Source organism: Abramis brama (genome assembly GCF_963993115.1).
Source record: "Abramis brama genome assembly, chromosome: 3".
NCBI classification, from domain to species: domain Eukaryota; kingdom Metazoa; phylum Chordata; class Actinopteri; order Cypriniformes; family Leuciscidae; genus Abramis; species Abramis brama.
In genome coordinates, this window is record NC_139965.1 from 23,149,315 (window position 1) to 23,174,160 (window position 24,846).

General features: G+C 40.4%; 1 protein-coding gene across 34 annotated transcripts in view; it reads left to right on the forward strand.

The window, feature by feature from the left end:
* sox6 (SRY-box transcription factor 6) overlaps window positions 1-24,846 on the forward strand; it is a 150,689-nt gene that overhangs the window by 45,912 nt on the left and 79,931 nt on the right. For 23 of the 34 annotated variants that reach the window (XM_084109480.1, XM_084109489.1, XM_084109492.1 and 20 more), the window contains 2 exons: window positions 2,766-3,012; window positions 6,872-7,082. In XM_084109480.1, coding sequence (XP_083965606.1) covers window positions 2,766-3,012; window positions 6,872-7,082 — 458 coding nt within the window. The remainder of the gene's footprint in view (window positions 1-2,765; window positions 3,013-6,871; window positions 7,083-24,846) is intronic. The other 11 variants (XM_084109494.1, XM_084109477.1, XM_084109478.1 and 8 more) reach the window with 1 other exon arrangement.

The window sequence follows — 24,846 nt, forward strand, 5'->3', positions numbered from 1 at the left end:
CTGAAGAAACAGATTGAATTATTAATAAGAATAAAGAGAAGCGCTGCGGTTGCTCACAGGACTGTTCCATGGGTGTTTCTCTCAACGTAAAACACCATTTAATTTGATGAAATACGATGGCGTCGGGGCTATTTCCCCTCCTCCGTCATACACCACATACTGATTTTTGTTTTATGGGTCGTAGGGAGAAATTAAATGATTTTGAAGTGCGCTTAAAGGAAAAACGCTTCTAGGAATCAGGCCTTTATTCCAGCTAAATGGCGGCCACATTGTTCCATTCTCAGCCGTGGGTGCAGATTAGCCGGGTGGATGTGAGTGGGATGTGTGTGGGGGGGGGGTGTTATGGTTGGGAGGGAATGGGGGGCAAAACTCATGAACCCCAGCACTCACGGGCTGAGCTGCCCTCCCAGCTCTCCTAATGAATTATTAACTCCAACTGACAAATACTGTTACGGGGCCTTGGCTCAGATCTGTTGCGTTTTCGAGTAAAATTGCTGTAGACACATGTTACAGGAGGATGGAGTCAGCCCCTCTCTCGCTCTCGCTCTCTCTCTCTCTCTCTCTCACTATCATGCCTCAGCAGTTTGACTGATGGCTAGAGACTGGAGGGAAAGGCCTGAGAGACTGAATATTTTAGAGGTAAAATAATACCACTTGATTTACTGTGTAATACAAAAGAAGTGCTTTGTTTCGCTCGCAGTCCATTGAAGATGAAGGTGGGGGTTGTTGTGCTAGAAGCTCCGGCTCTTTGGATCCATGAATAAAAAATCTCTCTCTCTCTCCCTCGCTTTCTCTTCCTCTAGCCGTTGCGCGCCCCTTTCGCATGCCGTTCGGCGCTCTGAACTTTGCTCTTAAACTTGATTTTCAATTAACGCTCTACAATTTAAGAGATCACTTTCTGTTTGATATAATTACAGGAAACAATTTATTGGCTGATTAAAATTGAGGCCTTGGTCTCGCTAAAGAAAATAGGGGTGCGGAGCGGTCTGGGTCTCTGGTGCCTTCCTCTGCACTAACTAACAGACTTAGCTTGTTTGCACAGCTGCGGTATGCCGCTTGATTAACTTCCATTGACTTCCATTGTCCACTTCTGTTGGCTTCCGCAGAGCTCATCCAAGACTGTGCGGATGTGTATGTATTATTTTTATATATATTTCTTTGGTAAGCATAACACAATTAATATTACTGCAGCTAGCATGAAACAATAGTAGCTTGAGGCTCTTTTTTTTTAAGCTCACTTACCGAACTGTATTAAACAATTCATATTGAGAGTGTGAGGCTTAAGTGCTCAGCCATGTGTGCAAATTGATGGCACATCTTCAAATGAAGTAGTCATACTTTAAAGGGCCTGAGAGCAATTGGGCCTGACAGCCCGTTGCAACCCACACATCCCTCATGCGCCGGAGTGCACGGCCGCCGCACGCACATGAACAGATTAACTCACAGTTTGGTGTTAAAATAATCTCTCCCGGTGTCAAATTTGTTTTCGTCCCACGATGAGCTACATGCTGGAAAACTTGGCAGGGCTGGAGATGGAGTTCTGGAGGCACCTTGGGCTTCCTTCATTACCCAGCCTGCCTCTCTCTCATCTCTCTGCAGTCTCAGTGGGCAGCGGAAGGACATTAGCTCACCTGCAGCCCTTGACCTAGAACGCCCATGCCCTTTGTCCATGCTAATGTGGCTAGCTGCAGCGCTTTCAACTTCCATAACCTTTCGTAGACTCTGGACATTTCAGACTCAAAACAATATTGCTCATCACTGTGGTCAGCAATCGTGTGTTATGTCATTGTTCATGATGTGTGCTGGCTGATTCTCAACTCATTAGATCTGTTGGAGTCTTTAGATTAAGTATTTAGATCGAGCGTTTAATTCAATTAGCAGTTTAAGTATTAATTTCCTTAGCAGTAGTAGAGTGATTTTATTAACTGTCATAAAAACACAAATTACCTTTTTATTTTATTTTATTTTATTTTATTTTATTTTATTTTATTTTATTTTATTTTATTTTATTTTATTTTAGCACTGAAAATCAAGTTTGTGGGATTAAAGAAACTTGGTTGAGTTTTATGCTATATGACATGATGACTTTTGTTTGAAACAAATGCATTTACCAACCCTATTTTGTGAAATGGGAAATTTGCTATAAATCTTAAAAGTTACCTCCCATCTGCCACAGCAGCCTACTTGCATTAATTCCGAAGTACAATTGCAAAAGCAGAATAGCACAATTACAACAAAATGAAGGAAAATGGCACATTTATAGACTCTATGAATGTAATGACCAAATTCCCATTAAGTGTCAGCGTCTCAGCGCCACCGCTCTTTTTGTGGTTGGTGGCAGGGTTAGTGCTTTAATGAGAGCGTGTTATATGGTATGGTAACCCTCTTAGTGCGGTAATCAGCCATGGGGCGGGGGGATCGGGCCTGCCTCAGGCAGCTCTCCAGCCGTAGCTCAGCACGTCCATTTACATTAAACAAAGGATTAAGAGGGACCCCAGTGCACGCCGTATTCCCTGCACTAAGCCCAGAGCCATTGATAGGATCTCCCCAGCAATGATACCGGTTCAATCGTGGGGTTAGATGTGGTGCGGAGGCTCAGAACGGCTGCCAACTTCATATATGTGATGTGAGAGCACTCGTAGAGAATGAAAGCCGAGCTCTAGCATTTCCTGTCTGACATTTGCGAGACTCTTTATTCGGAGTTATGTTGTTGCATTGGAAGTTTGAATATGTTTTCTGACACTTTTCCTCTGCTCTTCTCTCAGCAGAATCATGTCTTCAAAGCAAGCCACTTCTCCATTTGCCTCGACCCCTGACGGAGGTGAGGATGGATTGAATCAGGAGCGCATGTCCTGGGAGAAGGAAGAGAACTCTGAGTCGCTAGTCGCCCCTCAGCTGCCCCTGCACAATCTGCTCCACAACAAACCTCCCCTGGAGGAGCTTCAGCCAATCAGCAGCAGTGTGCCGCCCGAATCTGACTGGGAGAGCCTGATGTCGGCCCAGCAGCGCATGGTGAGTGCCACTGCCAGAGTTTCATAGCACATTTACGTGTGCTAACACAGGCTACGTGTGTTTTTTATTTTCTAATGAGGTGTAGATGAAAAATTGCATTATTAAAGATAGTTGGCAGGAGTCAAAAAGTGACAACCGTCTGGTCGAGTTTATTCGTCTAGAACTCTCTGGATATTTTCCGTTTACGACACAATCGTGCAACATTAACACAACATCAATGTCATGGAGTAAACCTCCAGATGTATCCCACATCTATTCTCTCAAAACAAACACACACACCCTCTGTACTCCTGCAGAGAGGAATCCTCAACCCAAGGACACGGCTAGAAGGGAGCAGGCCTCTCTGGAACACTTGAATGAAGACTTAAGACTTTGCGATTTGCCAAGGACTCGGCTTTGAAGTCTAAGTCCCCCACAAGCGCCTGGAGATCCCTCACACTGTAAAAGTGCAGGAGAACCACGTATTGAATTGCATTTCATGTCAGAGCGATTTTATGAATCTATAAATAGAGAGACAATGAGAAAGCGGATGAGGAGTGGGAATTTGAGGGAGTTGAGGGAGCCCCCCCTTCCTCCGTGGTGGTCTCTCTAGACCAAGAGGCATAGAGCCCAGACCTGAGACTGACAGCCACTTATTGTTCGATGCTTGTAAAAGGGAATTCTCTATAAACCTTCCCTCTGCTGCGGCTGCTTGCCCAGAGCTAGGATGACTCTGACCAGCCCTCGGGCTCTGGACTCCCCTGGCCCAGCAGCATCCAGACGCCAAACTCCACTTTAATTAGCCTAAAAATTCAGCTGTCATGAGAGGATTTTTGCCTTTTTCTTTAGCTAAAGTTTGCATTCCATTGGTGGCAACACCACAGCATATGGTGTGACATCAAATGTATGTTAGGGACAACAGGATGCACTTTTACACCCATAGGAAAGAAAAATGAGAAATGAGATCCCTTTTTTAACTCAAATATTTCTCCCTAGAAAGCGATGATTAAATAGAGGTCAAATGGAGACTTTTCTTATCTGAATAGCTTTTCAGATTTTTCTCATGAAAAGAATTGCATCTCTCTCCTGTAGAAGTTCAGAAGAGACCTCCACAATGTCTAAATCTATGATCAGATGTGCCAAAAATCAAAAGTCAAAGATTTCAATATGAACTTGAACATTTCTAATCAATCTTCTATCTAATTCTATCTAATAAAATGTCTCATCTCTGTCTCCTTTTTTTCTAAAGGAAAGAATAATATAATATAATATAATATAATATAATATAATATAATATAATATAATATAATATAATATAATATAATATAATATAATATAATATAATATAATAATGGTTGTCTTCACCTCTTCATCACATGTAAATCCAGAAGACTTCAACACTGCTCAGGTGGTGCTGTTTCCTAATTGGATTACAGAGAGCTTTTGTGATTGGTGTAATTAGAAGAGCATTTCAAAGAATTGTTACCGCACTGCTGTGGTTGGATATGCACGGGATGATCTCTCAGTTTCCTCTTGATATAATGAGGGAAAGCATATGAAAAGTTAATTGTGCTCATTTGATGTTCAAGTGCAGCTGCTTGTGTTTGATTTGCTGTGAGCGGTGCTCTTGCGCTCGCTTGTCTTCACATGAGCAGGACGTCCTGTTGTTGAGTGAGTTTTTTCTTCTTCAGTGGGGTTGTAGTTTGTTTTAACTCTCACCTGATAAAAACTTCCCTGAACTGTGGATAAAAGCGTCTGTAAAATGTAAATGTAATGTGAAGTATGTATGTGCAAACTCTTCCTGTTCCTCATACACTTGACATTCTTTTTAGTGTATAGTGAGTCGTGCCTTTAGATCCGGTATGTAAATATAAGTGTAGAGAATGGCATTGAATAAGAGATAAAAAGGGTAAAGATGTACGAACATAGACACGAGAATGCCAGCATTGATAATGAGTGTTGGAGGTTGGCAGTAATTAAATACTGAACCAGAGTATAAAATGAAAGACAGAGAGTTGTCTCTGCTATTGGTGTTATTGGGTTTATTAAAATTACATTATTGTTAAATGATCACAATTTCAAATAACTCTTTTATTTTAATATATTTTATGTAGTTTATCAATGTGATGGCAAAGCTGAATTTTCAGCATCATCTCTTATTATTATCAATATCGAAAACAGTTCTGCTTAATATTTTTTGTGGAAAATAAACCATGTTAAAAAAAAATTCAGGACAAATTGATGAACAGAAAGTTCAAAAGAACAGCATTTTTGCTTAAAAAATATTATAAATGTATTTGCTGTCACTTTTGATCAATTTAATGCATCCTAGCTGAATAAAAAAAACGATTTGGTCATTGAAGAATTTGATGAGATATGTTTGAGTTCATATTGGTATCGCTGACTTTTGATTGTAGACTTTAATATCAAAAGTCTCCATTTAATCTTGTTGTCTTGTATAAAACATTGAGATATGTCATCTGTAAATTTGACTTCATGTGTGTGTTAGCAGAACCCTCAGTCTGTGCCAGCTGATTTATGTGATCTCATTCGTGTACCGCTGCCACATAATCACACTGCCTTAATGCCCGTCTGTGCCCTGCTCTCCAAACATACACCTGCCAGTTTTCCTCTCACTGATGGAACAATCCTATGCCCAAATTCTTCTCACAGGACTCTCCACTAACTCCACTCACTAATGTGCTTTTGCACTTTATTATTTACAATCACTCAGTAGTGTTTAGGATTTAGGATCAGACAAACAGATCGCTTCTCCCTTTCGCTCTGTTTTCCCTCTCTGTGTTCTCGCTCGGGGAACACTGAACTATCAGCTGCAGACAGAAGCTCAGTTAACCACTAAACCACACACAGGTGGGACCGCAAAACAACAGCAGTTTGAGACGGGGCCCAGATTTACGATGGCCTGGAGGGTTCCGTGCGGAACAGTCGGCTGCTCGAGAACCAACAAATTACACTGTGCTCGAGCTCGGATCAAACACGCACTCGTAACCTTTGCAAAGGAATTACAGCGATGACTATTGTGTAGAGAAAAGAGTTGTTAAACACCATTCATCTACACTAATCTAAGCTTTTAATTGTCTTAAGCACAAAGTCAGGAAATTAACAAATGCACTACTTAAAAAGCCATTGCTGTCTTAGAAAAGCATCAAAGACAGAATGAAGTTTTTGCCAGAATATGGGAAGTTGTGTGTGGTGTGATAAATCACAATGAAACACGAGTTGCGTGGTGATGTTCCAGAGTGGTGCCTTCGAAAATATGGTATAAAATATAATAATAAATGCATCACTACCACAGTGAAGCATGGTCTTCCTGATGGACTTCAGGCTCATGTGTTGGCCTGGCCTAGATTTGAACCCTATAATGAATATTTGGTCTCACATTAAACTCAATTGAACTGGGAGACATTTTTCAACTGTTTGAAGCCATTAACATGGATTAAAACAACACTGACTATTCTTCCTGTAAAAAGCTGTCTGCAAGTTGGGGAAGGCTATTCCATGCTAACTTACTTTATCTTCACTATTTGTGCAATTCTTGCTAATTTCCTGACCAGTGATTTGTGATTAAAGTGGTTAAGACCAGTAAAAGACCACTGAATATTTTGCCATTTTAGGCTTGCCCCCCCCCCCCCCCCCCCCTTTTTTTTTGTCAAGTAGTGTACTCTGTAATCATTTAAAGTGTCCTAAACTCACTATCTCTAATATAAATAGTTTGTCTTCAGCATTTTCTTAATTTTCAAACCAATTATTACATTTTAAATGTGATCATATTGCTATCTTTTTTTGTACTTTGACATTTAATGTCTATTTTGGCATAAAGTAAAAATCTTCTCTCAAACTCTTTTGTGTTTTCCTGCAGGAATCGGACAGCAATAAAGTATGTTCCTTATACTCCTTCCGGAATAACTCTACCTCTCCACACAAACCAGAGGAGGGGGCCAGGGAGCGTGGCGACCTGCTGAGCAGCTCAGCCTTCGGAACGCCAGAGCGCCGCAAAGGAAGCCTGGCCGATGTGGTGGACACACTGAAACAGAAGAAACTAGAGGAGATGACAAAGACAGAACATGACGGTACAGAAGGTTTCAGCTTGTTTTTGTGTTTGGATTTTGGATTATTCGTGTATGTGAGCAAATGTTTTTTTCCTCTTAGCGAGAAGCGTTTTTTGGCGTGCATCGATCTCCTCAGTCACTCTGTTTTCCTCGTTCGCCTGTCCTCCTGTATGCTCTATTCTTTCTCATTCAACACAATCTGTCTCTTTTCTCCCGCTGTACACGCACACACACACACACACCGTCGTTTAATCAGGGAGGACTGACGTGGCTATGTTTTCCAGTTTGTTCTGAACCGAGTCCAGTGTGACAAAGAGTGGGTGGCACTACCCCTCAGCTTAAGTGTGGTCTCTGGGCGATGCCAAACCAAACTCTCAGACCATAAAACACACGCCACGACCTGACGCCAGGAACATTACCTTTTTATTCTTCAGTACAGACGACAGCATTCATGCCGCAAAATTCATCTACAGACCAACTCAAATAGCTCCAAGAACACTTTTTTTCTTCCATGTGTTTAGGGCCCAGAAGTATCCACGGATTTGACAATTAAATTTGAAAGATATAAAATACATATGTATTGTGTAATCATTTTATTATATGAAGGATATAGTGAAGGATTTATGCATTTGGGTAGGTTTAAGTTGTAGCTTCTGCAGCAAGTTGTTCGGTAAAAGTCAAAATCCAGTCTTATGACTAAAAGGAGAATCAAGTTAATTGAGAATTTCTTTTTATTGTTTTATTTTATTTTTTTAAATTAATGAATAGTTTGATGCAGATCATGCCGCAGTGGAGAGAGTCCTCTGGGAATAAGACCGAAAAGCAAATACTGGAAAGAGTTGCTGAAACGGTTCCTCTCCTCATAATTAGTGTAAAGCAGAAACCTATACAATCAAATTACACACACACACACGCACACATGCACACGCACGCACACACACACAGACAGTATTGCTCCTTGGGGAGATACTAGTCTCATTTAAGCATCTGGGGAACTCTTAGCCCGAACACTTGATCAGAGGAATAAATTAGGCCATAATTCAGTTAAAAGTACTTTTTTTCCTCACATATATTTTTTCTCCCTTTCTGTGAAGGTCTTCATATTAATTAAACGTATTTGTTTATGGTCGGTTTCATTATTGCCAAGGGTTAGAAAAATATTTTGAATAAGAAAATAGGACAAATTAAATAAATCAGAGTGAGAGGCTGTCAGTCATGAATATTTTCATATTCATAATTGATATAGAAAATGATGACAAGCCATCCATTATCATAAAGGGGCTTCATTTTGTGGGGCGGTGCAATGAAATAATTTAACTGCAATCTAAATTTATGTGAACTGATTTAAGAATTTTTTTTTTTCTCTAAAAATATTTCCACCTATAATTTGCCTGTCTGTCAATTAAGGTGCCGTATTAAACAAAACGCAGTTTTGGAAATAGTATTTAAAGTGACTTGCTGTATAACCTGTATAATATTTTGATGCATTTTTTTTCTTACCTCTCCTGCAATCTCCAGCTTAATGGTATCCAGAGGTAGTGTGAAGGGCTGGTGTTCTCATAGGTTGCTCCTGTTTTTTCTAGTAAGGTATTTTTAAGATGCGCTCTCAGCCCTCTGAGTTCTAGGGTGCTATGCTAATGAGCCCCAGCTGGTATGGCCGGTTGCTGCTGTAATTTAAATGGTCAAGTGCAGCTCGTAATCCTGAAGGCCCGTATGTTTAGTGCAGGCAGAAGAGGGTGCTTCACTTCTAGTGTACAGCTGTGTTAATCTGCCCTTAATAATGGAGACAGAGCCGACCTCATGCCTCCACACCTCACGCCACAATCTCCCCCTTTGCACAGAAATTGGTTCCTGAGCTTGAGAGACACAAGAGGCATGCAGTTCAACACGTTAGTGCTGAGATGCTGAAATGGAGCGGTTCTGCGTCCTTGAGGACGTCTCAGTTTGGTGCAGCTGTAAGGGGAATCTTCATGCCCGCAGAACCTCAAATGTCAGGATTAACCCTTGCGTGACTCCAAAAGCAATTTAGAGAGACATGTGTTGTCTTAACGACAAAGCATGTCGTTATGTTATGCGAGGCAAAGAATGGACAAGCTAAAAATATTGCTCATCTCAGCCTGTTATTAAGGGAACAACTGTAACCTTTCATTAGCTTACCCTGCTTAAGGTGCGGTCACACTAGAACTGTGTCCGAAATCATGTACTGCATTTGATAGACAATTGATATAGTAAGTCATCCAATTATTGTTCTCTTACTGTTTTTAAATACTGCACATTTGGACACATTACCCATTTGATGTAGTGCCTTTTGCATAATATATAGTAGTGGGGTAGGCTTTAACCTCACAACGAATATGTGCAACAGGAAATGAAGAAACGCTTTTTTTCAAAATAAAACCATAAATTATAAATATCAATAACAAGTAATAAAAAGTAAACAAGTAATCTCCTTAACTTTGGAGTAACATTGCCAACCAAGCAATCTTAAATTTGAAGGTCAAAGTTAACAAACTTGCAGTAGCAGAAAATAAAACTACCGGTGTTTCCATTCTTTTGTTTGAACACTGTTAAATCCAAAAAAACCTTGGCTCTCGTGATTGCTTTTGGTCTTAAGCTTTTCTTCTTTGAGAATGGCATTGTGTAGGCAGCGAAATTTGGTCGATTTTTGATTTCAGCCAAGGAGAGATAGATTCAGACATACTTGAAAGGTTGCATTTCATATAGACGCACACTGTACTTCATACCCGTCTTTACACACACTTAATTGAATGTGCACCAGGGCCCTAAAAGTCAACCGCTCTCAAATTCAATCAGACCTATTAGAACCATACCGCAAGTCAGTGAAACCGGACTGTCATCTCCATCTCTCCTCTCACTAACAATCCTTAAAGTGCCTTAAGTGCTTGTGACCGCTCTAATGAATGAAAATATCCTGCCTAGAGGACTGCATTAAGCTGAATAGTCACCTTCGCTGTAAAAGCGCCACATGAACCTCCTCATCCACAGAGGTCTTAGGAATTTCTGTAATTGGTATTGTAAAACATTATTTATAGAGAGCTCTCGGATGTCATTGTTTGTAATCCTTAAAGAGGAAAAAAATCTAAATATAAAGAAAGAAAAATAAACTGGACAAGAGGAAAAGTGTCCATTATTCAAGGTGACCTTGTCTGATATTCACAAGCAATTAAGGCCTATATTCAATATATGAATCCTCTGCTGTAAGGTTGTTTTCATTGTTGCTGTTATGTGGAATTTTTTTCGACAGTTTTATGAACACTCCTTTTTTAGTGGAGTGATTCTTCAACCTCCATTTCAATGAACTGCTCTTACCCTTATTCAACCTTGAATTGATTTGTTTGCGGTTTAACGCATGTTTAGACACTGCCGATTCTCTCTTGCCAAATTAATTTATCTTACTTACTTAATCTTTATTTTATTTTATTTTATTTTTTTTTATTTTTTTTTATTTTTTTTTTATTTTTTTTAATTTATTATTTTGACAAAATATTTAAAAAATCATTCTTGGCCTATCTGTAGTGGACAGAATTTTAATATCGGCACATCCTAAGTTTTCTTTTTACTTTAACATTCCCACATCACTTTGTAGCAGACAGAAAGATCTAGGTAGAAGCATCTACACCTAGTCAAGAAGGCATTCTGCCTACTGCTCTAGTTTGGGCACCAGTGAACCACTGGCTCTGCCAACTTAGTCAGCAGTCTTGTATTGGCAGGATTGGCCATGGCTGCTGGTAATAGCTTGTTTGCTGCTAATCCACGCTTAGAGCCCTGTTCGTCTGAATGCCAGAATTACATTTTGCAGGCAGTTCAGTGGCAGGAGTTCAGATTGGTGACTGAAAAATAGACCATCCACAGCCTGACATTCCTCTATGACATCCTGTCAGTGTGCACCTCTTCTGCTGAAGATCACACATGCTGTTATGCAGTTCGCAATCTGTTACAAAATTTTTAAAGTACGAGTTTTACCTTGTTTAAAAAAAAAAAAAGCTTTTTGCCAGGATTTGTTATATAATACTCATAATCCTCATAGATTGGTTAAAAAACAAAAACCATCATAAAAAGTTTTCTTGTGCCAGTGTCCCTGCACAGTTGCTCAACCTTATGCACCCTTGCACTCTTTCCCCTTGAAAGTGAAAAGGCAAGGTTGTTAGCCATGTTCAGAAATATGTCAGAGCCAACAGGTGTAGAAGAGGCACTTTCTGAAAAGGAGTGATTTACACCCTCAGGAGTGACCTGGGTGACAACAGGAACAGTTGCTAATGTGGCATGGATGAGGACTTTCTCTTGGCTGGTAACCCTGAGCCCTCTGAGGGGCCAGAGGAGAGTCGAGGTTAGCGAACGACTCAATACACCTGGAACTTTGTGTATTGAGTTAATGAGTTTAGCAGGGGTGGGGGGCAGGTTCTTCTGTGCCTCCATCCCACGTAAAGCCTGATCTCTGGGGCAGAGGGATATTTCTAGAGGCCCCCCACCCCCCTGCAGACCTCAGCCATTTCAGCAGCAGGTGAGCACCGGTGTGCATTTAAATAACAGCTGTGTGTGTGTGTGTGTGTGTGTGTGTGTGTTACCTTCCTGATCTGCTCAATGGGGGCTATCTGTCCTCAAAATCTCCTTTGAGGCACTTGTTTTTCTGTTGAAGTATGTTTGCGAAGGCATTTTTAGGAACCTATCACCCTCCCCTGTATTTATACATTTCTAACTGAAATCTGTCCTTTTTTTTTCTTTTCTTCAACATCCAGCCCAATATCTCCAGGCAGCATGAGCCTTTTCCCCATCGAGATCGAGAGATTGATGGGTTTGGGCAGCGGGAGAATTGAGTGCAGAAAGCTGTTTTACCGCATGCCATTTCGGTTGCATTTTTATGACCCTCTTGAAAGGGTTCTTGTTGAAATAGCTGAGGGGCTAGCTTTGCTCTCCAGGCTGCCCACTTCTGATTTCTATTCCACCTAATTAATAACAATCTTTGTTATAATGATGTATGGCACCGGCCCTAGACTTTATGCATATACAATAAGGTCGATCTTTTTAATTTCTTGGCTAGTTTTCGGTCCGAACCTGAGATCTGGAAGTGTACTTCAAACACAACGTTCCATCACTCTGTTATGTTAGTCCACCGATCCCTCGGGCAGAGTACACTGGGCCAAACATCAGTCGTTGGAAGTTTTCTCGCCTCTTGCACTCTGTCATCTATCTTCGACCGAGCTGCCTGAATGAAAGCCTATGGGTTTGATTAATCCAAGTGTGCTTGTACACGGGTCTAAATATGTTAGTTAATCTTCAGGGTTATGTGTGGATCTCGAGAGTTGGCAGGTAAGCTAGAGTGCGGGTGAGTTGGTAGCTCAGTAAAGAGCAAGATCTGGCCCATCACTTTTGTTTGAATAGATAATGTAATTCTACTGGGGTTGAGCTGACATGAGCTGGAATGGCTTGTTAGGACACATGATCAAAAGCTTGTCTTCCTGCTCCCTCCACTCCTTGCCAGTCATCTCTCTTGTCACCCTGCAAGGCAGACATTATATTTTTATTTTTTTACGTTGCGGACATTCTGCCACTCTGTGGACAAAAATGATAGCACCTACTCCTCCTGTCTTTCCCCTTAGAAAGAGACAGAGAGAGAGAGAGACGCTACTGACAAGCCTTCAGCACAAAAAAAAGAAAAAAAAAGGAAGATAGACTGATACAAACAGATTCTGGCAGCTCTGTTCAATCCATATCAAAACCCTCCGCAGCCTGTATGCTTCATATCAAACATCCATAATACAAACACACTTCCCAGAGGAGCGTGTGACAGGAGAGACAAATCGTTCCCCTCCTGACTGCCTAGTGAGGACCTCCAAAACTCTGTCCCTGCTCCAAATAGAGTGCTCCTCTTTCAGATGACAAAACAAGCAGCTGCTTCTGCCTCACTGTGCCATTCTCTGCGTCCATATCACCTTCCCTCTTCTCAGATTCCCATTAGTCAACAGTAGCAACTGCTGAAGAGCATTCCAGGAGCCATCTTCTCTCTCTCGAGCTCAGCTGTTGACTCTGTCCCTCTTGTGTGGGATCAAGCACAACGCTTCCATTGTGCTGGTCTCTGTCATTGAGCTGAGGCTCTCCTGATAGGAGGAAACGGGTGTTTCAGGGAGACAAATCACAGCCAGGACTCCTGAACAGAGCTCCATTTGTCCCCCCTCTCTCACTATAGGTACGTCCCCCTCAGCCGTAAACGAGACTTTCCTACGCTGTTTTTCATATACCTTAATGTATTCATCGCATTAACATTCCCCTGACACTATTTAATTAAGTGTACACTAATGCATGTTTAAAAAAAACAAAACTATATTTACATTATTATAAACATAACACATTATGCAAATAAAGGTATTTTTGTGTCATTTCTCAGTTTTTTTCCTGATTTGTTTTTAATTTGTTTTATTTGGAGACAAGATTCCAAAAACTTTTAATTTGCATGTTGTTATGTTTAAGCATAATTGCATTTACTATAATCCCTAAATATACTGTGGTCCCAAAAAATATCTAGATACCTTTGGACGTGAAAGTCACTCTTAAAATGTCTGAATCTCACAACATTAGATAATAAATATCAATCCCAAGTGGCATCTGCAAAGAAATGACAACTGACCATTTTTTTGTCGTCAATTATGTTTTTTCAATTAACCAAAAAGACTGAAGGTGATTTTAGTGGATATATGAGGTCAGTTCTCCTCAAGTTCAAAGCTGTCCTAGCTGAGTAACCTCAAGTGATGTCCATGACATTCACTATATGGACACCTTCCATTAACATCTGTCAGCCGCAAAGTAAGTGTCCAAATACTTTTCATCTTCATTTTGAACAGAATATGTATATAGTTTCATAATTCAAAACCAAACAAATTTTTTTTGTGAAATGTTTGCTTAAAGTATACTTATTTATTTACATAATCTCAGACCTCTGTATTTATTTATTTATCTCTTTTTTTTTATTTAATGTAATGACATTCATACATTTTTGGCTAAAGTGCATACATGTGGCTAAAGTGTATGAACATGTTTGGGGCCACTGCAATATGATGAGATGAAAGTTAAGAATGTTGTCCCAAGCAACAGTGTTGATGGGGCCGGCGTTGAGTCCCGCTCTTGTTTAACAGCGGTGTTGGAATAGTGGTATATGTGTAAAGCAGTACTGGAACGAGTGGTTTTAATGAGCAAGCATCTTTATGTTCCCCTCTTGGTATTTGGATTAGCACAGTGAGAAAAGCAAAATGCTGATGCCTGAGAAAAGAGGACCACCCCATTAATTAGCCTTAAATCTGTCACTGCGCAGCCGAGCACTGCCGGTGGAAAAAGCAGGACCCTTTATGTAGATTAAAAGCGGTCAGATCGAGATGAGCTGGGCTTAACCTGTAAAGCGTGTGTTGCATTTGCGCTATATGAGTGTGAGATCACCACCACCCGCCTCGTGCTCAATTCGCAGGCATTGACTGCACATAACTGGACAAAAGAGCTGGTGTCATCTGACTAGGATCAAAATAGTGTCAATGTAACTCACACCGTAGCCACAGACGGGCCGATGTGCCCAGCTAATGATTTCAGGCCACATAGCAAGTCTTGTTTTATAAGACCCAGCTACGTCAGCTCCATATGGTTGCTAATACCGCCACCCTTTCTGAAATTCACAGACACAACAGCTAACATACACATGTTGTTTTCCTGGGATCGTTCACCCAAAAATGAAAATTCTGTCATCATTTATTCACCCTCACATCTTTCCAAACCTGTATGACTTCCTTTTATCTGACTTTTTTGTCTTTATAATGAACGTCGGTGGGATCTAGTGTTGTTTTGGACCACATTGAAATCATTTATTTATTTTTTTTATCTTCTTTTGTATTTAGTAGAAGAAAATCATACAAGGTTGGAACCTTCTTTTTTTAAAATTGGGTGAGCTATCCCTTTAAAAAATGAACGATACACATCGACCCGATATGTTTCTGAGTGCTGTACACGACAAAACCGTTTACGCCTTGTCTGTCTCCTCGTGTCTTTCTCTCTCTTGCTCTCTCTTTGTTCAATAAGGTGCAAGGGGATGAGATGGGATGTCAGAAAAAACAGATAGAAACATGTTTTATTGCTCAGCGAACGTTGCGGCTCGGATCATCGTAATTATTCGCTGAACACCATCTCTCATTGGGAGTGGCCCCCATATAATTTTAAAGTCTGTGTAGGTCGAGTGGTTAATACGTTTTAGGACCCTGTCATCCATTACATGTCATGAAGTTCCAATGATAGCTTAAAGGAATGAGTTTTAATTCTAATTAATGGTTTTGCAGGGAGGGAAAAAGTTTTTTTCCCCCATAAAATTCCATCTACTTAAATTTGTGATTTGGGTAGTGAGGGACGCTTTTCTCACTCCTTTAATTTCCCAGAGTGCCCTGCCTGAGGATTCCTTCTCCATAGTGGTCTGGGTCTGGTGTTGTATAACGTATTTTTCCCCCGTATATATTGTTCTTTGTCTCTCCATATCACACACACTTTCTTTTTCCCATTCTTGAGAGGTGATAAAGAAATGAGCTCAGCTCCATGTGAAATGGCAGCGTTTTCCATCCTCTCACAGCGTGCTATGGTGGATATGACTCCACAGCAGAGAGGAAAAAGAAACGGGTCGATTTGAAAGAAAGTACCGTGGCCATTGTTGCACAACCACGCAGGAAACAATGTTGAGTGTGTTAGTTGTAGACCGGTAAGTAGACTTGAGAAGAATTTAAATTCTTAACCTTTTGAAGTACTATGGTTACCGGTAACTGCGCCGTCTCGTCAGAGTCTCTCCTTATACATGCTTGGATATCAACAGACAAAAAACCCCCTAACTTTCAGCCACTGTTAAATTGACAGATACTTCTCACGGCGTCCTTCTACTGATAATGGGAAGTACTGGTCAGATTGCGTCTGTATTGTTCAGTGGTACTCCATAGGTGGATTGTATTGCTGTGTTCAGCTGTGTGGGCTGAACCCGGCAGTCACTGGTGGTCTGTGATGTAGTAAGAGTGAGTGTGTTACACGATAGCTGTGTGTGTGTGTGTGTGTGTGTGTGTGTGTGTGTGTGTGTGTGTGTGTGTGTGTGTGTGTGTGTGTGTGTGTGTGTGCGAGAAAATGGAGGTCGGTGGCTAAAAATAGTGACCTTTTGGGCCCGTGTGCATAAGCACTGAACTCTGACATGCTGGTAAACAGAGTGTGCTCCACGGTACCATAAACATTTTTAATTGTTGCCTCATAAAAACGGAGAATGTCAGTGGCAGTGGTGGAAAATATGCTTCCTTAATTAGTCAAGCGAGTTTTACAAAGAACGAAGATGCCTCCTTTTAAATTTCCCTTTTTAATGCCCTCATGCACTCATACAGTACTGTTTATTACTGTAAAACAGTTCACTTGTGGCTGTAAAACACTAGTTCGTTTTACCACATACCTAGTTTACTAAAGATCATCAATTTTAATTCTTTCTTTCAATTTTTCCTTATATATTCAAACTTAGACTTCAGGAAATAAAACACTCTGTCAATTACTTTACCCAAAGAGTGCATATAAACTGAGCTGTAGTTTTTTTTTCTTATGGTTGATGTGTCTTCTATTTTAATTTTAGCATCCCATTATCTTCTTGACGCCACGTTTTAACTCTGCGTATATTGTGGGGAGAACCTCTCAAGCACGTCCAAGTTGCTCTGGCATTTAAGATGAAATAAAGTTTCAGTGACGAACCAAGACAGTTGGCTTCACAGCAAATTTTAATCTATTCATGTGGATCCTATCAGTTTCTTTTTGTCCGTAGCACCCATTAATTTACTAAATCACTCTGAGCTGAAATGATCACAGTAAGCGACATTATTCACACATTTTTATTAATTCAACGTAGACGAATAAAAGTGAATGTTTTGAAGCATTGATTAGCAGAAGGGTTTATATCTGACAGTTAGATTGCAGGGTAGCCAGCATAAAAAATGGCTCCTCTGCAAGGTACCCAGTAATTTATTTCTTGTGTGAAATTGTTATAATTTATTACAGTATGTGGGCTCTAATGATTACCGACATGAAATGGAATTTATAAATTAAGATTAAATCTCTTCTTATTTCGTACCTTCACATGTGCTCAATCCTTTCAGCTGCATTTCAAGATAGTTTCATAAGATGGAGTTTTTTTCTTTCTTTGTGTATTTTTATCTTTAATTTATTTACTTTTCAAAAAAAGAATGAAACATTAATTACAGTCCAGTTTACAAAATCCTAACCCTCGAGAAGCATCAGAATGTTGTAGAAATGGATGAGGAATTTATTTTGCTTGCAGAGAAATAAATACACTTAGACAAATATAAATTAAATAAACATATAACAAAGATTTTTTATTGAACAAAGACAAGAAGGGACACAATAAGGCAACAGACTAAGTTATTAAATATGAGAGTTTATTTTTTTGTGTATATCTTAAATGAGAGGCAGTTCTGAGAAAATGTTTTTTTTTTTTTTTTAGCCCATAAAACACTGCATTCTTTTTTCAATATTTTCCATCATCATCATCATTATTATTATTTATTTTTATTTATTATTATATATTTTTAAAATCATGTTACAGCAGGATCTCATGAATTAGACTAAATTTGTGTGGGTTGTTTTTCCTGATAAGGAGGATGATCTTTGTTTTTTTTTTTAGAGGGATGCATTTAGATTGATCATTTTAATTGTGTTATAAGTGCCTGACAATGTCAGATATTGAAACTCTTGAGGACATCTTTATTACTTTTCGTTGTCATTCTCGTCCCGACCTATTCAGAAAAAGTTCATTGGCTAAATTAGTTTTTTTCCTCCGTGTTTGCTGAAGATGTTTCTTGTTGTGAGTGAACCGTAATGAGCAGCAGCAGCAGGCAGGAGCGGAGCAGTCGGGGTGGGCCGCCTCTGAGGGCTCACTCAGCCTGAGAGGAGGCTAAAGAGGACAGGGGAGAGAAAGTTCATTTTGCTATCCAAGCATTAAATGGTCCTAGTTTTCTTAAAAGTGACCTTGTGGGGAAGGCAGCGCAGCCGAGCTCCGGCGCAGCTCCTTCCAGCTGCACACATGGCATCCATCGGGGCACAATCACGTGCAGTCCCAACACCTCAGGCTCGGACATATGTTGAGTTTTATTTCATTCTTCTGACATTAATCCTATTCACCAGCTGTTCTGCCAGCTGCCACTCTCCAGCTTAAGAGGAGATTGCAGTTTTGGGGGCTCGAAGTATGGGCTTATCTTGGCTCCTGATCTCTCTACACTAAGTTCTGATTGGATTCCCATCCACCCCCACCCCCCCACCACCACCCTTTTTTTTTCTTGTGCCCCCCCCTTTCCTCCCTCCTAATATCTCCCTCCTCTTCTCAATCTGTAGGATCCTTGAGTTGTACTTCTCTCTCTAGAAATCTCTCTTTCAACTTTGCTTTAATTTCTTCTCGTTCTCCTCCTCCTGTCAGAGGAAGGGAGGCTCCAGGGGTGTGTTTTAATCACTTGCCCAAGCCTTCATTTGGACGGCTTTCCTTCGGAAGATGCTGACCCTCTGCTAGTGTCTTGCTGTCTTCACCAATATTTATTATTCAGTTTTCTTCTTGTATATGCTGCCCAGAATTCCTCTCCTTCTTAGGGTGACGGTATCCGGCATGGTGTCTTCCCAGTGCAAACATGCCATGAAAATAGTTTTTATCCACAGCTTTGATTGAACTTGAACTCTTTATTTCTTCTATTTCACATATTTCAACTTTATCTCTCCCATTCACGTTACTAATCAGCATGATCTATTTCCCTGTACGTCTTTCATTGTCCGATGGAATTTCTCTTGTGTCATTAGTGCTGAAGAAGTACCCTGTCATGGAAGGCCTGGCCAGTGTGAATTGATCATCGGTGGCTGCTCACTTTAATAATTCAACCCTGATTAGTGCCGAGTCCTGCAGTAAAATGGATTGAAGAGGAGGTCATGTGCTGCCCTGCTCAAGAGGTGAAGCCTCTTGGGAGTGGTTAATTCATGTGCGCTTGATAGACACGTGTCCTGTTTAGATAGGTCAGGAATTGTGCGATTGGCTGGGACGACGGGGTCAGCGCTGAGATTAGCACCTCAGCTCTGCCAAATAAAGACAATGACACTACAGCCATCCACTATTTTTACCATAGTCTTTTTATAGCAGAATCGGTTTCCTCGTAATTGCATTACAGCCTCCATAACACCACATATTCCAAATAGCTTTTATTAACCAAAAAACAATGCTCTTAAAAATAGTGAAATAAACAATGTGTATTATTTAAAAATTTAATCTTAATGTATTTTCTAATATATGTATATTCAAAACATTTAAACATTACAGTATTTTATATTATAATTGGTATCAGTTATAAATAAATAATACTATTAAAAGGAGTTACTAAGGTTAGTCAGTCTATTTACAGCAGCTGTCGACAGGAGGAAATGGCAGCACGGTGTTCGAGCAGCCTACAGGTGACTAGCAGAGATGCTCACTAAGTGGAATAATGAATAGTATTAGGTGTCAATTAAATCAAGCCTTCCCCGAGGTGCAGGTGCTCGACAATATACTGACACATCTCAAGGAGCTGAAGCCTCTTCACCCATGCATGCCAATGGGTGCATTTGCATATTAAAGAACCGAAATTATTTAACCGAAGCAAAAAAAGCATGCAAAAAAGAAAAAAGGGGCTTGTGGAAATGATCGAGGTTATTAAAACTGTTGACAGGGAAAGAAGGTAATTGGCAGAAAATGAGGGAAACGCTACTGTTATACAGTGTTGTGCGTGTGCGTGCATGTTTTCTCTCTGTCGTGATTTTTTTTATGTTTTTTTTTCAACCCGACTCTTCTTTTTAGCTGTTAGCATTGTGCGCCATCGCCTGGGTGTGTAACCTATTACGTTTAGATTGCTCCCTTGCAATTAGTGCCCTTTTTGTCCTCACTTCAATAACGGCGTGATTATGGAGACTTCAGGAGCATTTGCCGCCGCCCCAGCTAACAGCTGTTGTCTCTGGAACTAACGACGGGAACGACAAAACATGTTTTCTTATGCCGTTTCACTTTCCTGTCTGCCTCTTGTAATTATTATACTCTTATTTTGTGTGATGATGGAGTCTTGTTTTAGTGGCTCTGTGATTAAGACATTCAGAAGATTTTCCCTCAGTGTTCTGTGCACGCTTGCGCTCGCGTGTGTGCATAGCTTGTGACTCCAGTTTGTTTTTCTAAGGAGATGGAGAGAAATGGGATGAGAGAGTACGTTTTTGGTTTTCTATTGACTGCAGCATCTCTATTGTAACAAACGAATCCAGTGCAAGAGAAGCCTTGAGATGTGATTTCAGAGAGGAACAATGTTTTTTCCTGTGGGAGCCAAGGAGAATGCCTGGAATAACTTGTTTTCCCCTCTAAATTGCATGAAACTCTCAATATTCTCTTGACCTTGGCTGCTTGACTACTTTTCTTTTTTGCTCAAGCCTTTTTTTCTCATAACATTATTAGAAATGAGAGTGCTTCGGGTTTAATTATTAACCTAACTGTGACACTTGCAATGGGAGTGCCCTTCAACCTGGGTGGCTTCAAGTGGAACCATAATACCTCACTTGGGCCTTCTTCTACTTTCCCTCTCTCTCTCTCTCTCTCTCTCTTTCCATTTGAACTGGGAATGGTTCCTCGGCTTTCTCCATCATTAGATGGCGTGTTCAGAAGAAAGCCTGGGAAATTTATATCGTCATTGTCAGTTGATCATCGATTTGGTAATTCCCTGTTTTCCCTGAGGAGTGGGCCGCTCAAATGCTGGACCGAAGGGGGAGGTCAGTCTCCTCCTTCCTCTGAGAGGAGATTCTGAGCACAATAGTGACGTTTTTCGAGGTTTATTGAGAGGAAGAGACATAATGTACTGTAGCTACAGTTCATTGAAAGTCAGATTAAGGATGCAGTGTTGGGTGGACAATTGACAATAGTCAGCACAGGGACAATAGGGCAGTTCACTGAGGACAGCTGTAATGATACTGTGAAGTGGAGTGTTTCAGTAGAGAGTCTCTCTCTCTCTCTCATTTCTCAAGTGTAAGGATTGATTGGGGGAAGAGCAGCTTCCTGTGGAGGGGATTACAGTGGCGGTGTGAGACCTGGGGGTGCTGGCAGATGTTCTGGCTGTCTGCCACAGGGCAGGGCTTGTCGGGATGGGGGTACACCCTCTCCGCTCAGCACAACTGCATCTTCAGGGACATGACACAGCTTCATCTCACATACTGTACATAGCCGTGGAGGTCATTAATGACATTAACTGAAGTAGATTTCTATATAACTGTATTACATTTATTTAGCTTGAATGTTCTAAGGCAGTTAGACTAGAGAAATTAGTGTCACTTAAATTTCTGTACTGTTGACATTATTCCAAAGATTATTGAAATTGTAAAATGTTGACTTGAGCACTATGTATTAATGTTAAATAAGTTTAAATCATATAAAATGATATATTATACACTGCTGTTTGAAAGTTTGGCATCTGCAATATTTTGTAATTTTTTTAATTAAAAGTTTCTTATGCTCATCAAGGCTGTATTTATTTTATTAAAAAATACAGTAAAATTTTAATATTGTGAAATACATATAAATATTTTATAATGGTTAAGCATGACATGTCAGTGCCAAATGCTACCTGTGTTTTACTTTTCCACTGTTATGGTTTTTGTTAGACATGCAATTTTGGCTCCGTGTTCCATGTAGTGATGAAAACTGTTTACACTGAATCTTTGCTGAGATTTATGAGCGCTGCTCTTCCTTTTCATCTGTTTAAGACCATCGGCGTAATCTTGTCAGCGGATCTTTGCTGTAGGTGTCTTAATTGAGCTGCTTTGTGAAGAAGAGCAAGATTTCTCTGGCAGAAAACTGAGCTGGCGAGATCGGATCGTAGATGAGTGGTTAGATACGCAGGGGCCAGGTGTAGTTCATCCATTATGTCAAGGAATCACTGGAAGGTTGTCACATCTCTTCAAATGCCCATTCCTGCACTGAGATCAGTAAGTCTCTCTGACTTTACAACTATAATGGCACTTTCATAGAGTAGGGGCTTTGGCTTTATCGGGCCAGAAAAAGGATTGTGACATGCTATTTATTCTGCCCGAGTGTGCTGCCTTCTAATCCTGGTGTTTTGACAGGGATAGTCTCCCGAGTGTCAACACACGCACTGAGACAAGTCTCTCTGTTTCTCTCTCTTCATTGTCTCTTCTTCTCGTCTCTTAGAATTAGTTCCCAGGAGGTTCTAGATCAGTGGGTCGTCCTCCAAGCCCTCTCCCCAGTGCCCGTGCCATGTCATATCAGTGGGACGGGCAAGGGCCGAGAAAGCTGCTCTGGGTCCGTTGTGGCAGGGGCTAAGCCGTCTGTTGAGATGGGGGAACCCTGGGAAAATGCAAAAAGGATACAGATATGGGCTATTGTTTTCATTCCAATCTCATCTGGGCTGAATTGGTTTCCCTTGAGCCACGCCACGCTTTATCCGAGAGGAGAGAGGGCATGAGGAGATTTTTGGGGGTCCCGTGGGATAACGACAATAAAGTCAGTGCTTGCTTTATTTATCTGCTCATTCTAGGCCTCTGACAGGCCTTTACAGACAAGTACAAGTCTTTTCCACACTTCCTCCTCAGTTTTCAGAGTCTATAAATGTCAGACTGTCTCTGAACTCTTTGTATTTTGAAATCCGAATTTAAATGTGGGAAGGAAATGTACCTTGTTCAATGAGCTGTGCTGCGTTTCTCATTTGAAGTAGCAGCAGTGCTGAGAGATGAATGGATGTGGCTGAAGCTTTGTTTGATTTTTCAAAATGAATGGTCCACTTTTGTTTCTTTACATCGGTAATATGTTAGTATGACATTTAAGTATTATCCAGATGTTAAGCAGTGTTTCCATTGGCATTAGTGCTCTCTCCGGAGAAGATGGAATGCAACTTGGGAAATTGTGCAAAAAATATCCCCTTATTATTAATCCAAATTCCTTTCAAATGTTCTAGCTTTATAAGGGTACTTTGAAAAACTCCAGACGTCTGTCTCATTAACTGCTTGTTTTCCTAAAGTATCCTCGCATGAAAATGCAGAAAGAGCCATATAGTTTCAGACAGTTGTGGACAGGTTGCTTTTTGCAAGCGTCTTCGGTCCATCTTCCTCAAATGCTGGACATTCCTCACCTCGCTCAGGTAAAAATTTGTGGAGGACAGCTTTGGCACATTCCAGCTGTAATGTGTGTGTGTGTGTGTGTGTAGGAGTGAGGGAGCGGCCACTCTCAGGGGAGGCAGAGTGGAGCAGAATGGGAGCTGGCACCGCATTATCTCCAACAGTTGGTGCATTCCTTAATGATCAAGTGCTGGAGAAGCATCTGTGCACTGCTCCGTGTGTTGGTGTGTGTGTGTGTGTGTGTGTAAGACGCAGAGGAGGAATATGGGAAAAGTCTTCCCTAAAACCTTTTAACCCCCAGGACAGATCCATCCCGGCCCTGTGCCATAAAAGGAAGTTTCTCTGTTTCCAGTTCTTTTCTCCAGCCTAGAGGAAAGAATGTACTGCTATTTGGTATTCATATGTATATGTTGGAATGCGTGTCGTATGTATGTGGTTATTATCTGAGGGCAGAAGTGTTGTGACTGGAAGCGCTTTTTTCCCCAAAAGACCCCAATCACACACACACAAAACACAGGGTCAAAGCACCTTATAAGGTCAAGGAAACAAACTGTGAGACCTGGATTGGGAAAGTCAATAAAGTAGAAATAATGTTAGAATGACCCAAACGGAGGTGTCCTGTTGTTTCCTCTGAAATAGAGGAAATGGAGAATCAAAGAAAATGTGACCTCCCCTTGATCTAACCTTGCCCTGTAATACAGCAGTGGCCATCACATGGACTCTCTCTGCAAGCAGTCAAACATGTTTATGCCCATATAAAAAACCACACATTTGATTTCTATTTACCAATATACCCAGATTTATGGAAGCTTGTTTAACAAAAAGAAGGTAATATTTTTGGTAATTGATCATTTTTCTCCCAATTTCAACATTATACAATTCCATTCAAAATTTGGGGCCAGTAAACTTTTTTTTTTTATTATTCACCAAAAGTCAAAGTAAAGACTTTTTATCATTGCTACAAAAAATCTTTCAAATAAATGCTGTTCTTTTGAACTTTCTGTTCATCAAAGAATCCTGAAAAAGGTTTCTCAGTTTTCACAAAAGTATTAAGCAGCACAACTGTTTTCAACACTGATAAGAAGAAATGGTGACTGAGCACTAAATCAACATATTAGAATGATTTCTGAAGGATCACGTGATACCGAAGACTGGAATAATTTCAGCTTTGCTATTTGCATATTTTTACTATTTTACTGTATTTTTGATCAAATAAATGCAGCCTTGGCAAGCATAAAATGTGACCCTGGACCACAAAACCAGTCTTATGGGTAATTTTTTTTAAATTGAGATTTATACATCATCTGAAAGCTGAATACATAATCTTTCCATTGATGTATGGTTTGTTTTATTATAGGACAATATTTGGCCGAGATACAACTATTTGAAAATCTGGAATCTGAGGGTGCAGAAAAATCGAAATATTGAGAAAATCGCCTTTAAAGTTGTCCATTTCTATTGGCGATTGTGCTGCATCCACTCACAAAAATAAATGTTTTATATATTTAAGGTGGGAAATTTACAAAATATCTTCATGGAACATGATCTTTACTTAATATCCTAATGATTTTTGGCATAAAAGAAAAATCTATAATTT